The 17050-nt window shown below is 42.6% G+C and overlaps 1 protein-coding gene across 1 annotated transcript in view; it reads right to left on the bottom strand.

The window, feature by feature from the left end:
* Clstn2 (calsyntenin 2) overlaps positions 1–17050 on the bottom strand; it is a 660628-nt gene that overhangs the window by 135789 nt on the left and 507789 nt on the right. The window contains exon 5 of the mRNA XM_045136251.1: positions 6670–6819. Coding sequence (XP_044992186.1) covers positions 6670–6819 — 150 coding nt within the window. The remainder of the gene's footprint in view (positions 1–6669; positions 6820–17050) is intronic.

The raw sequence follows: 17050 nt of genomic DNA, 5'->3' as shown, positions 1-17050 counted from the left end.
ACCAGATAAGTGAGTTGGATGGGGCAGGGAGAGGGGCAGGAACTGTTGCTGTGGGTATCTATCTCATGGGTGCTTCACAGACATCATTCCATTGAACTCCAGCTATCTTCCCAGCCAGTCTCAGCTCCATTGTTAAGAGGCTAACATACTGCCTAATGAGGCCCCACTCACGTTTCTTCTAAGCACCTTTTTAATTAATTTGGACGGGGGGTTTCGAGGTAGGGTCTCACTCTAGCCCAAGCTGACCTGGAATTCACTACGTAGTCTCAGGATGGCCTACAACTCACAGCAACCCACCTACCTGCTGCTTGTTGCCTATTTGTGCTTGTTGCTTTGGTGTTTGCTTGCCAGTTTTTCCCTCTGTGTGTAAGTATGGAAGCAGCTTCTTCCACCACTGATGGACCTTCCCCACAGATCTGGGCCGGGTTTCCCTGTTCAGCCCAGCAACATGAAGCTGTCTACAACAATGATTTCTAGATTTTAGATGCAGAGATGAAGCCAATTGACCTCTGGGGCGAGGCTTCATTCTCCTTGACAGGATGGCAAATGTTCTGGTACCTTTCATCCAGTCCACTGGTCTTCTTGGTACCCTGCCACACCATGATTCCAGTCATTGTCCTAAGACCTAGTATGGTCTGTAAAACCCTTCTTTTCCTGCTGAACCCTTCCACCATTCTGGATTTAATCCAGGCATATCTTCTACATGGCCCCTCCCCTGCCTGTTGCAGATTCAGTGTCTCATTTGTGCTCCTATGGTCCCTGCAACATGTCCTCTGTCCTCAGTCCAGCCACCGTCTCCCTGGCTACAAGACCTAGCAAATCACATGTAGATTATGTCTCTGAACATTCAGTGTTCAGCACATAGAAGGTCTCTGTAATGAAGAAACTGTTCAGTGGCCAGGGAAATATTCACTCTAAGAGTATTTCCTGCCCTGGAATATATATGCCAGCTTCAGTTCTTTTCCACAGTGCAAATAACTTGGAGAAAATTAATATCAACCAGCAGCTTTCTTGCAGTCTTTTCAGCATATAGACACACTCTAGTGGCCTTGCCAATATCTCCTGCATGACCTTCTTATTTAAAGAGAACTGTATGCACCTTCAGTACCCAGGCCTTCCCCAGGCTCATTAAGTCAGAATCTGTCTTTTACCCAGGGCCCAGCTGCTCTGCAGCCACACTTAAGTCCAAGAATCACTTCCTGGAAGATGCTATACTTTCTTCCTCGTGAAGCTCTGCTTGTGAAGTGGTAGAAGTTTGAGGCAATTTGATGCACCCGAAGAATCATCAGAGCCCCAAAGAACAGAAAGGAAGAGCTCAATCACATGGCTGCATCATCCTTCCTTTTTATTACACTTATCTGACCCAGCAGTATGCAGGTGAGAGGAAGAGGCATTGTCTGGGCCTATGGGGAAACTCTGGCAATGGAGATGGGTGAGCTGTTGCCCAGTGAGGTGGGATCACCTGCATGGGATTGTACTCAGGGACGGAGCCAGCAGAAAGAGAGAGTTTTATGAAGATCTGGAGAGGTGAGATCTAGAATGGCTGGATGTCTTGTCAGCAACAAGCCTGGGGAGGAAATGGTGACAGGCCACCAGGAAAGCCAATCTCCTATCCTGTCTTTGTGGGGGAATTTTCTAGCATGAAAGGACACCGAAGTAGTGAAATCTGGGTGCCACCTGCTGGACCAGGTAATAACTAGTAACCTGACATGTAGGCATTGTGGAAGATAGTGCTGTCAGCTTGAAGCATCGAGAAGAACCAAGGGAGTAAAGAGAGAAACGAAGGAAAAACATGAGCAAGGAGTGTGTTTCTCCCCCTAACAAAATACCAAATGAGAACACAGCAAACAGTACCCTCTAGACTCAGAGCTAACTGAGGAATAAGCCATGAAGGAACTAGTCAGGGCCCCTTCCCAGGGATCTACAGGGGTCACACAGCTCAGCTCCATCTCCACTTGGGTGCATAACTGTTACTACTACTATCACCCTGGCAACCTGTGAGGGTGCTCTACCCTCAGGGTCCTGTCACCCATGAGCAGGTAAGAATCCTGTTCTAGGACTGTGACACACCCGGGCTAGGCTGGCACTATTTGGTAAGAATGAAATGAATATCAAAAAGTCTCTGTTCCTGACGCCCAGCAAGAGAGGTGGGCACAGCCTGCCTTCCCCTTGTGAGCTGCTGCTGGCTTACCTCTCTCCTGCTTCCTGAAATCACCTTTCGGTTCTGCAAGTGGAAGTGCCTTAGGCACACCAGGAATTCTTCAACTGCACGGCAAAACAAAGAGGTGGACTATGGTTGAGGCTCACCTTCTTCCTCAGTCAACTGAGAAAGGAGCCTAACCTTCCTCACCACCTGCTCAGCATCATCCCCTCAGGAGGCAGCAGAGGGAACAAAACTCACACAAGAGCAAGATGCACATGGCTGGCACGTGGGTTGATGTTTCAGATGCAAAGAGTTCCTTTCTCTTGTTCCCAGCTGGATCCCTCCCTCGTAAGCCCCACTCCATCCACTGGCACAGGAGATTAGCAAGCAAGCTTTTCGTCTATGCACAGGTGGCAGATGGAAATCTCCATGTCACATGCTGTGAGGAGTGTGGTTCTGTCCTCAAAGAGCCCCTGTGCTTTCTAAGAAGATAAGACAAATGCACTGAAAAGAGACAGAAACTGGAAAACCCTAGTCTGGGCAGGCCAGTGTTTTGGTTAAGGTATGAAGAGTGACCGAGCCAGTGTCCTGTGCTCAGCTGGGTAAGGCCAGAGGCAGGCGGACAAGGCAAGGTTCTGCATGTAGAGGGGGTTATTTTGACAGAAATACAGGACCACTGCTCTGAGGCATCACTGGAGCCTGGGGGTAGGTCTCTTGTGGGCCCTGGGGAGGAAGTGAAGGTTCTGTCAGTGAACATGGCCCCTTGCTCACCGGCTCCCTGGGAGAAGCTGGCTTCAGCAGTAGGGTGGGCGGTCTGTAGACTGGGAGTGCTCTGGGAGGCAGGAGCCTCTAGAACATGATGGATTGCTCTCCCTGCACTGCAATCCCCTCCTGCCTGCAGAGAAATGGCTTAGAACACTTACAAGAATTCAAACTGCCAAACTACGTTTGCTGACTTGCCTTGCTAGTGAGAGGTGAGCTTGGCGGTGGGGGGAGGGGAGGAGGGAGGAGCTGTGTTCTATGGCAAAGGTCTACAGTAATTTTGACTGGGCATATCTCACTGACTGATTTCACTGCACCCATACTCATTTGGATTTGAAGGCTTGAAGCTCACGGAGACTTCTCTACTTATTTCAAGGTCTCAGCCATCATCCTGCCCTACCCCTTGACATTTCCAGTGTTGTTTTCCACATCTCCCCAGTCATAAGCCCATAGCCCCTTCTGTATGCCAGGCGTCCCCTGGCCGGGCTCCTCAAAAGGACCATTCTCTCAGTTCCTCTATTATATAAAAATAAAATGCAGAATTCCCTTACTCTTGCCCCAAGAAAAAGACAAGCCTTTCCCTCTTCATCATGTGGAGTAGCCTGTCTGGTCTACAGGCAGCCAAGAAACCAGTAAGACCCCACTCACTGTAGCCTGCCCTATAGAAACGCTAGAAAGGACCAGACAGGAGACACACAGCTGGGACTGGCTTCTCTGGAGAGAGATCTAAGATCTTTGTAGCCTTAACCAAGAGTAGAAGAGAGAACAGGAAGAGAGAACTGGATGGGAGAGTCAGAGGTGGGGCCTGCCTCTGCAAACAGTGGATCATTATGTTAGAAGAGGGAGATTAGGTTCTTCCCCAGCTCTGGAGGAGGCTGGTACCAGGCACTGTGACTACTGCCACACAACAGCCTAGCAGACCCGGCAGTGACCGGCAAGCCTGCTGGAGTGACGGATGAGGAAGTGACTTAATTACTGTACACAGGGGCAAGCTACAGGGAGGGCTTCTCAATGCACTGTCATGGTGGCTGCTTCCTTTACCACAGGCTGGCCAGCTTATTAAGCAAGGTGCCTCCGTGAAGCAGTTGACGCCGATGTTACACACTTGTACATTGCTTTCCCTGACACGAGAAACTAATGCAGGGAACTGCTGCTTCCCTCTGTGCTTTGTTTCAGGAAAGATGCATTTCCTTTTCTTTCTTTCCTTCTTTTTTTTTTTAACCGAGGTCTCACTCTTCGTTCATTAATCCTGTGAGGCCCATGCCGGTGCTGGTGACACAAAAGCCAATGGGCTCCATCCTGACTCGCGAAGCCCACGGTCTGGTGTTGCCGATAGCACCGTGCACTGGAGGCTAGGTGCTCGATGCATCCATCAGAAGCAGAATTAGGCATGACAATTAGGTTTTTCTTTCATATGTTTAACATGAAATTTGTACAGCTTTAATAAGCATAAACTCTTTGAGGAAATTATATTTAAATATAGGTATGGAGATTGAATCTTAAATCTGTAGGTTCCTGCCATAGTTTGAATGTAAAATGCCCCCCATAGCTTTATGTGCTTGAGATGAAGCCTCCTACTTAATTTGCAAATGGTGAAGACTTTTGGAGGTAGAGCCTTGCTGGAGAAGCTGTGGCACTGAGGGCTGATCTTGGCATTTTATAGTCCAGCCCTACTTGCAGGTGCCAGTGAGCTCACGCTTGCTGCATCTTCTACGGATGAAAACACATGACACACTGCTGTGTGTCCCAGCCAGGCTTTCCCTAGGGGAAATTTCCCCTCAAAACTGTAAGCTGCAAATGAACCTGTTCCTTCCAAGAGCTGCTTCTGGCGAGGTGTCTTGCTGGAGCGACACAAAGGGGACTGCTACAGTGCCTCACTTGTCAAAGACCAAACACCGTGAGATCAGTGTCTAGGTATGGTTCAAAATCCCATTGTGAGTGTACTACATGTTCAGAAACCAACATGTATGTGTCTCCTTTTTGTTTTCACAAGACAGGCTTTTACTGATAATCCTTACAAGTTAAAATAAAACAGGATGTCTTCATTCATTCATTCACTCATTCATTCAGTGACTACTTCTTGAGTGTCTTCCATTAGGGCCAGGCAGGCGCTGTGTTTCAGAAACTCATTGGTGAATAAGGCAGAATGCGGCCTCCTCATTCATGGGAGAGAACACCCACTAAGGTTCAGGTTGCTCAAGCTGGGAAAACTGGCTTAACTTGCCCTTTTCTTTTTCCTTTCTTTCATTCATCATCTTTTTTTTTTTTTTTTTTTTTTTGGTTTTTCAAGGTAGGGTCTCACTCTAGTCCTAGATGACCTGGAATTCACTATGTAGTCCCAGGTTGGTCTTGAACTCACAGCACTCACAGCAATCCTCCTACCTCTACCTTCCAAGTGCTGGAATAAAGGTATGCACCCCCATGCCAGCTCATTCATCTTTTTTAAGACATTCTTTCTATGTAGTCCAGATTGGCCTCAAATTCTCAATACTCCTGTCCCAACTGTGTACAGGTATTGCAGGCATGTGCCACCATGCCTGGCTAGCTTTGGCCTCTTTCTGTGTGTACTTCCTGATCCTAAACAGACAGAATTAAGGTGACAGTTCTTTTTCATGTTTTCTTGTCATCATTTGATTTTCTTTCTTTTGTTGCAATTCTGGCTCTCTCCAGAGGTGGAAACTTGAGTTCCCATCTCTCTTACTAAAGTTTATGGGAGATCAAACTGGGAGGGTAGGGTTCTCTGAGAGTTGTCTTCTGCGCAGAGCAATTACAGGTTGTACCTCAGGCACAGGTATTTTTGCATTGTCTATGGCTAATCTGGCCCCAGTGGATTAGGAATAAATGACTGACCAAAGGACCTAGAGGGTGGCCTGGCATCAGTGTGCCTGACAGCAATGTGAGTTAATGATGGAGAGAGAACAAATTCTGGAGCCAGAAGAGGCAGCAGGCAGAAACCATAGGAAGGATGAGCCCAGGAAGCACCATAAGTAATGAATTAGAACGAAGCAATACCTTGCAGCAGCATCAACACACACAGAAGAGAAAAGGCGGTCAGGCACCAAGCCAAGAACATGGGAATGACAGCGGTATCCCTATTTGGCCACCAGATCTGTCATTGCCACTTACAGATATGATCATCCCCCAAACCACCCAGTTCTCTGCAAGATGTATCTCAGCAGCTGTCCTTGCCAGTCGGTCAATGATAGACCCTGACCTATAGGAGTGACTTGAGCAGTTTTTCTCATTGCTTCCCAAATTCTCTCTCAGTCAAGACCCACCCATTGCTTCTCTCTTCCCTGAGTCAAGCTTTCAGAAACAGCCCAATCCAGAGGCTGGAGCTGGTCTTCCACCTCTGAGTGTTTGTGCCCTATATGCCAAAGAACTTTCCCTCACTACTGAGCAGGGATATAAAACTTGGAATGCATCAGTTAAGCTCAGTACTCTTGGGTAAGGTAAATAGACTCTGGTAATCTCTCCTAAACTCCGTGGGATAATTGTTATTTATTCTAGGGTGTCATGAGGCTTGAGCAAGGGAGCAATGAGGTTAGACCAGTTGTCTCTGATATTCTCAACTGTAAAATGGGGATAATATGTCATAGACAAGTTGTAGGAAGAAACCAGCTACTCATTTCTTGCAGGAAAAAGCATTATACTTTAAAACTTCTTCTAGTTAGGTTTTTATGAAATCTGTGGATACACCCAGCATCCTCAGAACCCCAGCTCAAGCTGTCCTCACACAGCAGGACTGGTGAAGCCAGGCCTACCTTGCCAGCCAGGCTTGCACACTGGCTTTACATCCACCTGCACCAGGGTGTCCTGAGCCGCAGGCTTCTGTCCGCAGTCATAGGCAGTCACCAGGACCTCATACTGATGTTGCTTGTCATAGCTCAGCTTCTCCGTGTTCCTGATGTTGCCTGAAGAAGAGAGATGGACAAAATCATTTCTGGACAAAGATAATCACACTGCACCTCTTCCAGATCCTTTCTCCACTTTATCAACGTTCACAGGAATGAAATAAACCTTTTCCCAACTCTTTGTCAAAACAAGGGCAGGCAGGAGCATGGGTGCCACCCACGGGCTCCTTCTGCCTTAGTTATAATTTCCCGTGGACCACTGGCTGGGGCCATCTCTCTGAGCAATGAGGCTTCTAGGACATTCCAAGCAGCATCTGGAATCCAGCTGGCCCTACTTATAAGTACTGATTGGCCAGAAAACTCCCTCCTAAAGTGCAACTGTGGTTATGTCTCTAAGGCAGAGCATACACACCTTGTCTGCTATGAGGTTTCTGGGAAAAAGATGGAATCCAGAAAATGTCCTGACATATATTTTAGCATCTGGGCTTGTGGCCAGGAATGTTTGCTGCCTCTTCTCACATTATTTTGCTACCAAATAGGAAGTAAAATCAATAATAAAAAAAAAAACACGTGTGAACTCCCTTGTGAAAGCTGCACAGAAAGGACGATTCCTTGCCCTGAGGAGGGAGACATTCTTCTCCTCCATGACAGACCAAATGATCTTTTCAGAGCCATTTGTTCATTCTTCTTCCTATGGTTTTAATAATATCAGAATTAAATATTTTGTCATTAATTAGCAAAATTTTAATTGCCTAGTTTTGATGGTATGTTATTTTGGTTCCAAAAAAAATAAATAAATACAAATCTAAATTCAACAGTTGTTTTTAGTGCCATGACATTTAGTTTTTGTGAATAATTTCCTTCCTACTTTAAAAAATTTTGTGTACTATTTTCATATATAGAAATCATTTAAAAAATTATAAATTATTTAAAAAAACAAGAAAATGAATAAACAAACATGAAATGGCTGACTGGTATCTTTTAAAAAGTATTTTTCCTAAAACTAAAGGAAAGCTGCCTGAATAAGCTTGCTTTCTCTTCCTTTCTTCCCCTCCTTCCTTTCCTTTCTCTTCTCTTGCACTCCTTCCATCACCCTTTCTCTCTCTCTCTCTCTCTCTCTCTCTCTCTCTCTCTCTCTCTCTCTCTTTCTCTCTCTCATTGAGTTTGGGGCTCACTGTAGCCCAGGGTGACCTGGAACTTTGCTCTGTAGCCCAGTCTGGCCTTGAAGTCATAGATCCTTTAGGGTCCTTAGGAGTGCTGAGATTAAAGGCGTGAGCCACCATGCTCAACTCTGGATAAGCATTATTTCATTTAAACTGATATATATTATTTGTGTGAATTGGGACAATGTACTAAGACAAAAATGCATAGAGCATAAGGAAGTCAAATAGTGTTTTAAACTGAAGACTGGAAGAGCTGACTGGACAATCACACTCTATCTCGGGAACAGTCCTCAGTGCCAGAGCAGGTGCAGCTGGAGAGCGAGCGCGTGAACACATCAGCCTGGGAAGTGGACACTGGTAATGTCAATGAGAGAATACAAAGGCAGCCGAGACATTGCACTGAGCCTGGAAAGTTCTGGACAGGCTCAGCATTGGCCTGCTAACACTCCCCATGGATTGCTCACAAACGTGTCTGTGACTGTGTCATCACCGGGGGAGTTTTGTCCTGTGAAAGCACCTTAATAAAGCACAAAAAAAGGATACTTTTGTAGCCTCAAGTTGAAATTTGAACAAAACATTTTAACGTGCCCTTTCTTTAGAGTTAAATCACTATGAAAAGCTGCACCACTTAGAAGGGGAAGGCTCAGGGTTTACAATCAGTGTAACATTATGCAGGAAAAAAACACTATTGATTGCAGGAGAAAAATAAACACACAAACCGAACCTTTGGCTCAGTTTGTTGCAGCTTCACTTCTGGAACAAGTCTTAATGAAACTGTCTGAGAGACTAATTTACTTTCTTCACCATGATCAGTTTCATGCATGTGAAAATGGGTCTCAAAGCAAAAGCATTAGGTCATGAGTAAGAATACAATATTGTGACCCATTGTTGCATAGGAGAGGGTCATTTTTGAATAAGACATGTATTTAAAATATTTTTGAAAGCTCAGAAAAAGCTATCAGTCTTTGCTTCTGGTGCAACTGCGTCTATTACTTCCACATTCCAGTGAGTTTTCCTATTAGTGCCTGATCTGGAGACCAGAGCAGAGGAGGCTCAAGAGAACTGCAGCTCTTCGGTCCCTTACTCCAGGCCCAAATGAACCCAGACATTGACCTCTAAAGGAGAATAGACCTTACTTGTGTATAATGAAGACTGATATGTAAACAGAGGGAAAGGGGGTAAGATAGGTGCATTTGCTGACCCTGACTGCTATCTACCTTTCTGCAGGTGGAATTTGTCAGAATAACCCTTCTGGAAATATACATGGAGATCCAGAGCAGTTTCTGTGAAATTGCTCAGATATTTTTACATACAATTCCTCATTTACAAATTGATTCTAAGAAAGTGATTTAAAACTGCACACACATATGCAACTATGTTCACCTAAGTATTCTTTGCACATTAAAAATAGTCTGATGGTGGGATAAGAGAGATGGCTCAGCACTTAAGGCACTTGTCTACAAAGCCTAACAGCCCAGGTTCGATTCCCCAGTACCCAAGTAAAGCCAGATGAACAAAGTGGTGCATGCATCTGGAGTTTGTTTGCAGTGACTGGCATAACCATTCTCTCTTTTTCTCTTTCTCTCTTCTTACAAATAAATAAATAATATTAAAAATAATCTGATGGCAAAAGAAGCAGCAAGTATGGGGATCTATATACTGGAGGGACTTCTCAGTGGTGACATGGGGAATATAGAGTGTTTTTAAGGTTAAACAAAGTACAAAAAAAAACACATGTTAAATGGTAAAACAAAGAGGAGGAAAGAAAATCAAGGATATGGTAGCTTTAATTTTATTGGAAAAATGTCATAAACAAACTATCAGAAATATGGTAGCCTGTTAATACTGGTTATCTTTGGCTAGATGGCATTCAACTTACTTCTTTCACATAATTTTATGTGTTTTCCAAATTTCCCACACAGGGACGGCATTATTTTTCTATTCAGGGAGAAAAGACACATTTTTCACTTACTAAAAGGATGAATACATTGAGTTTAGAAGCATGAGAAGCCTAAACTCTCTAGGGAAGACTTTACTCAGGGAAACAGCCCAGCTGAGCCTGAAGGAAAACCAAACAACTGCTTGAGAAGTAACCCACTGCCAGGGTGGCTCCGCGTCTCCTGTTGTTCCCTTTGCTGTCACTTCTTAACGAGGTCAGTTGGCCAGTTGAGTGAATGGCCTGTGTCAAACCTTCTAATGAGTGCTTGGTTTCTATTAGTCCACGTAACAGTAACATAACCAAGCTACAATACTAAATTCTATTTTATAATTAGCATTTAAGGCAAGACTAGAATAACTTGTCAAAAACCACACATACACATACTCCCAAAGTGACAGATGCCAGACTTTACCCATCTAGTCAGGTTTTCCCCAGATTTATAAGGTACGATTATATATATTTATATATATAACACTATATATATTTAGGGTATAGTGTTAGTCAGACTTTTAGTCACTGTGACAAATATTTGATAGAAAAAAAATTTAAAGAGAATGATTTTATTTTGGGTCATTGGTTCAGAGGTTTTAGTCTATGGTCAGCTGACTCCATTGCTTTTGAGCCAGGAGCATGAGGTGGACAGGATACACAGAGAGCAGGGATAAGGGGCTAGGGACAAGGATGTGCTTCACAAGCACCCCTCAGTGATCTACTTCTTTTATCCCAGCTCTGCTTCCTACTTTTCATCACCTCCCAGCGATGACCTGAAATTATGACTTTATCAGAGGATTAATTCACAGGTTGGGACAAAGTCCTCCTGACTTAACCATTTCTCCATAATTGGATCCACCAATCATAGATAAAGACTCAACATAGGGACCTTTTGAGGAGAGACTTTACAGCTAAGCCATGACAAGTATACAATGTGACAGTTTTCTATACCTGTACACTTCGCAACAACTGTTACAATCAGACATTTAATATATGTGTCACCTCACATAGTTATCAATTTTGTGTGTGTTTGACAATATGAGTCATTTACTCTCATCAATCTTCATATATACAATAAAAAATAACTGCTTTTGGGTTTATTTTTCCCAGAAAAGTGAAGGTAACTATACAGAAAATTGGTACTGAGAGTTGGATCATTACTTCTAGAAAAACCTGCTTTTGGGCATTTGGAACTAATTCGCAAGAGGAATATGGATGGACTTGAAACTGTGGACAAAAAGATGCCTTGTAGTCTTTCCTGGTTTTCAAAGTTAGCTTTATTCCTCTCTGGATTACTAAGTTTTGTAGCCCAGATGATACTATGGAGTACAACAAATGCAGAAAGAGGAGTTAATTGGTTTTTCAAGGCCGTTTTATGAAAATGGTCACTGAGCAATGTGAGGCAGTTTGGATGCCCAATAGAGCCATGAGAATGGATGAACCAGGGGTTGCAGTGAAGACCCCAGGATTTTGGAGATGCCGGGATTATAGAATGACCACCAAAGAGCCGTGGATACTCCAGCTGGAGAGGCAGAATTGAAACAGCAGGGGCTTTGTCAGTGGTTACAGATGCCAGACTTGGAGCTACAGGATTTGATATTTGTCTTGTTTGATTTAGATCTTGCATCAGATCAAGCTTTCCAAGATATGCCAATTCCGTATTTTCCATTGTAAATGTTTACTCTGCATTTATAAGTATTTAACTTGTGTTTTAATTTTACAGGTTTACAGAGGTTGTCTTGAGTCTCAGATGAAAACCTGTACTATGGACTTTTGAATAGTGTTGGTATTGATAAAAAGAAAAAAAAATCTATGGGGATTTTAAAGTTGGACTTAATGTATTTTTATATCTTAGATAGTCATAAATCTATGGGGCCCAGAGGTAGAATGTGATAGTTTGAATCAGATGTCATGTGTTTTGCATGCTTGGTCTCCAGCTGGTGGCATTTTGGGAGGTAGAGCCTTGCTGGAGGAAGTGTGTTTCTGGGGGGCAGGTTTATGTGTGGTATAGCCAGTTCCCCCTTACCAGATCTCAACTCACTCTCTTGCTATTCTTTTCCACCTGCTTGCAGAGGGTAATGTCCAGCCATTGTTAATGCCATGCTTTCCCCTGCTATCATGAAGTTTCTTCTTGAGATTGTAAACCAAAAATAAATCTTTTCCTCCTATCAGTTGTTTTTCTGTTGGGTGTTTTATCCCAGCAACATGAAAGAAATTGCAACAACCTATCATGAAATATACTTTGGTCTGTGTATAGCTTATTTCAGTAAGTATAATTTAGTCCATTGGTTTCTTGCAAGTAGCAATATATCCCTGTTTATTTGTTAAAACTGAATAATATTGTAGTTTGTAGTGTGTGCCTGGTGGTGGTGGTGGTTGTGGCGTGTGTATCTCCTTCATTTTTTAAAGAAAATATTTATTTATCTATTTTGAGAGACAGAGAGAGAGAAAGAGGCAGATATAGAAAGAGAATGGGCATACCAAGGCATACAGCCACTGCAAATGAACTCTAGGCACATGTGTCCCCTTGTGCATCTTGCTTATGTGGGAATTGGAGAATCAGACCTGGATCCTTAGGCTTCACAGGCAAATTCTTTAACCCCTAAGCCATCACTCAACCCCTAAGCCATTCCTCCAGACCTCATTTTATTTATTTATTTATTTTGGTTTTCTGATCTAGAGTCTCCCTCTAGTGTAGGCTGACCTAGAATGCTATGTAGTCTCAGGATAGCCTAAAATTCACGGTGATCCTCCTATCTCTTCTTCCCTAGTGCAAGGCTCCCTGAGCCTTGGAGGACATGATAGAGATGCCACATGTAGAACTCTCAAGAGCCTCTTGTTTTCAGCACTTTGATGCATTTTGAGACTTCCCAGTATCCACAGAATTTCCAAAAGGGAAAATCTCTGGTGGCTGATAAGAGTAGCACTAACATTCTTTCTGCCCTCACAATGTTTCCTGAGCCTGAGCAGGTGTGAGAGAGCTGACTGGTCTAGAGCTGATCATTCAAATGTCACTTCTCATAACCTTGATGAGGTTTTGCTCTCCCCAGTTGTCCCAACCATCCCAGGTTTGCTGGCCTAGAGGTCCTTAATTTTTGTATCCATTCATACAACTATAGATACTCAGAGTTTTCATTCCTTTTTTGTGAATTATATTTTAATGGATATAGAAATGAAGATATCTTAAGACAGCAATTTTATTTCCCAAGAGTGGGGTTGTTAGGTTATATGGTAGTTCTCTGTTGAATTTTTTGTTTTGTTTCATGTTGCTTTTCAAGGTAGGGTCTCACTGTAGCCCAGGCTGACATGGAATTCAGTATGTAGCCTCAAGGTGGCCTCAAACTCTAAGCAATCCTCCTACTTTTGCCTATGGAATGCTGGGTTAAATGTGTGTGCCATCACGCTCAGCTGTGTTGAATCACTTTTTGAGGAACTTTCAACTTGTTTACCATCATGGCTATACCAATTTATATTTCCTCAATAATATATAAAGGCTCCCTTTTTCTCCATCTTCTCCTAACATTTGTAATAGGTATCTCCTGACTTTAAACATATATATATGTATTTCAGAGAGAAAGTGAGCATGAGAACAAGAGAAAGAGAGAGAGAATGGGTGTGCCAAGGCCTCCAGCTACTACAAACAAACTCTAGAGCCATGGGCCACCTTATGCATCTGGCTTATGTGAGTGCTGGGAACCCAACCTGGGTCCTTCGGCTTTGTAGGCAAATGCCTCAATCACTAAGCCTTCTCTCTTGACTTTTAAAGATGGCTCATTTTAGTATTGTGAGGTGACATCTTATTGAGGTTTCAATTTGCATTTTGCTTTTGATTAATCATACTGAGTATCTTTTTATTTTGTTTGTCTTCTTTAGGAGAATATCCATTCAGGCCCTTTGCCCTTATTATCCTATCAGATGAGTCCCTTATATATTTTGGATTTCTCGTTATATATATGGTTTTATAAATACATTCTCCAGTTTCTAAGCCACCTTTTTGTTTGTTGGTTGTTTCTTTTGTTTTGCAAAAAGATTTTTAGTTTAATGTAGTCACACTTGTTTTGTTGCATGCCTTTTAGCAACATCTCATTGCCTCCCCCAACATAAACGTCATTGTGAAGACCAATATTAAGCAGTTTTCCTGTTTTCTCCTAGTTTAAGACTTAAATATAACATGAGTCGATATTTGTGTTAGCAAAGGGTACAATTTATTTTCTTTTGTGTGTGTATGTTCATGTACGTGTGTGTGCTTGTTCACATGTGTTTGGGAGCACATGTATGAAAAGGTACTGGTGGATGTGTGTGTGTGGAGGCCAGAGGACAACCTTGGATATTATTCTGAGGTCTGTCATCCTCTTTTTTGAGACAGGGTCTCTCATTGGACTGGATCTCACCAATTAGGCTAGACAAACTGTCTAGTGAGATCTAAGGATCTGTCTCTGCCTCCCTAGTGCTGGGATTACAGGTACACTCCACCAGACCTGGCATTTACATGGGTAAATGCCAGTCTTCATGCTTGGGAAGCAAGGACATTACTGACTGAGCTGTCTCCTCAACCCCTCAAATTATTTTCTTTTATTCATGTTTTCCCAGAACCATCTTTTCATGAATCTAACTTGCCTTATTGCATATTTTTAGAATTTTATAAAAAGCCAACTGGGTATGTGTGACTTTATGTTTAAGTTCTCTGTGTTGTTCCATCAATCTATTTATCTGCTCTTTCACACCAGTGTCATATTATTCTGATTACTAGAGCTTTGAAAATAATTTGAAATTAAAATATGTGATGTCTCTACATATGTTCTTGTTTAAGATTGCAATCCAGGGTATTTTGTGATTTTGTACATATTAAGGATTTTTTTTTTTCTGCTATTGTGAAAGCTATCATTGAAGTTTTTGTGAGAGAGAAAGAGAAAGAAAGAGAGAGAATTGGCATGTCAGGGCCTCTAGCCACTGCAATTGAACTCCAGACACATACACCACTTTGTGCATATGTGTTACCTTGTACATCTGGCTTGCATGGGTTCTGGGGAGTAAAACTTGGGTCCTTAGGCTTCACAGGCAAGCACCTTAACCACTAAGCAATCTCTGTAGCCTGTCATTGAAGTTTTAATAGAAATGGCATTCCTTTTATGTATTTCTTGGTTTGTAGAAATATTTTGACAAGACTGGAGAGATGACTTAGCAATTAAGACACTTGTCTGCCAAGCCTAAGGACCCAGGTTCAATTACCCAGTGTTCATGTATGCCAGATGCACATTATCTCCCTTTCAAATGAATAAATTAAATTTTAAAAAGAAATATTTTGACAATATTTATTAATGGATGCATATACATTATATTTCCATTTATTTGTCTTTTACAATTTATTTAATTAATTATTTTGTATTTTTCACATATTTGTTTTTTCATGTGGTATTGTAAATGGGATTGCTTTTATGATTGCTTGGCTCACTTGTTGTTAGAAACATATCAGATTTTTGTTATTGTTATTCTGTTTTGTTTTGAAATAGGGTCTCATTATGTAGCCCAAGCTGGTCTTGAACTCAAAATCTCTAACCTTAGTATAAAAAATGTTGGGATGTTAGTTAGCCAAATCAAGAGTAGTTGGTTCCTCACCATGGCTGTGTGCCACTTTTGCACTTGTGTGGGCATCACGTCAGGTAATTTGTTGCTAATTAGATTAGACAATAAGTTGCTTGGACAGATATTGGTCGTTTCCCTCAGTCGCCCATGTAGCGCCTTCTGGCACTAGACACGCTGACTGTCTGGGGACTTACTCTCTCCTGGCTTCCAGACATGCCGTTCGATTTTGCGTATCAGCTGCATATGGAGTCTTCAGCAATAGGGTCTTACCACTGGCCTTTGGTGGGTCATCAAGTACTCTGACAGAAGTCTGTCATTGTTTTGGGAAACCTTAAAGGTTTCTCTGATCAAAAGCTCATTGTGGATGGTAGCCCCAAGCTGGAAGTGGGGATTACAGGCCAGTGCCCTCTAATAAATTGAGGAAAAACATAACTAATATACAAGAGTTAGAGAGGAGAGAGATAGAGGGGAGAGGGGGAGAGGGAGGGAGGGAAGATGTAGAAGATTTAGGTTAGTCTTGATCCTACCCTCTCCAGTGTCTTGTGGTTCAGGTGTTTCCTGTAAAGGTCTAGTGAAGGTTCAGCCATTTGGTTTGTCTTTTAGGAAGTAGAATTTTATGGTACCAATGCCATTTGGGTCCAGATTACTGTTTTCCACCCTTCGATGCCCTCCCTGCCCTCCCTTCCATCCTATTGTCTAGTCCATGAGGTGCTTGCTGAGTATGTAAGGTATCTTGGGTAGATTCAGGTTAGGTGCTGTAGATAAGTGAGACTATTGTCGGTTTCTTTTCTGTGATTGGGTAAATTCACTGAGAATGATCTGTTCCAGGTTCAACCATTTTTTCTCAAATTTCTTTGTGTCGTTTTTTCTTACTGCTGTATAGAATTCCATTGTGTAGATATACCACATCTTTGTTATCCATTCTTCTAATGTGGACATCTGGGTTGATTCCAGCTTTTAGCTATTATGAATTGAGCCGCTACAAAAATGGTTGAGCAAATCTCTCTGGCCTTTGGTTTGAAGGTTTTAGGGTAGATGCCCAGTAAGGGTATAACTGGGTCTGTTGGTATTTCTATAGTCAGCTTTTTTAGGAGTCTCCATATTGCTTTCCAGAGTGGTTGTACCATCCTGCAGTCCCACCAACAGTGAATGAGTGTCCCTGCTTCTCCACATCCTCGCCAGCATTTATTTTCATTTGACTTTTTGATGTTGGCTATCCTTATTGGGGTAAGGTGGAAACTCATAGTTGTTTTAATTTGCATTTCTCTGATGATTAGGGATGATGAACATTTTCTTAAGTGTGTGTTTACCATTTGTATTTCTTCCTCTGTGAATTGTCTATTCAAATCTGCACCCCATTTTGTGAGTGGGGTATTTGTCTTCTTAGACTTTTGAGTTCTTTGTAAATTCTAGAGATAAGGCCTCTATCAGTTGGATAACCTGCAAACACAAGCCCACTCTACAATATCAAGCTATCATCAATCATGGGGAACAAGAGGGCCTACACCTATCAATCTGTCTATCAAAAAGTAAGTGTTATTTCAATTTTCTGGGTGCTAACTTAGTCTCTGTTGGAGAATCTGCTTCTCTTTTTCAGATAGATGCAGATCCTATG

This window comes from Jaculus jaculus, chromosome 17, assembly GCF_020740685.1.
Source record: "Jaculus jaculus isolate mJacJac1 chromosome 17, mJacJac1.mat.Y.cur, whole genome shotgun sequence".
NCBI lineage: Eukaryota > Metazoa > Chordata > Mammalia > Rodentia > Dipodidae > Jaculus > Jaculus jaculus.
This window is presented reverse-complemented; position numbering and strand designations above follow the sequence as displayed.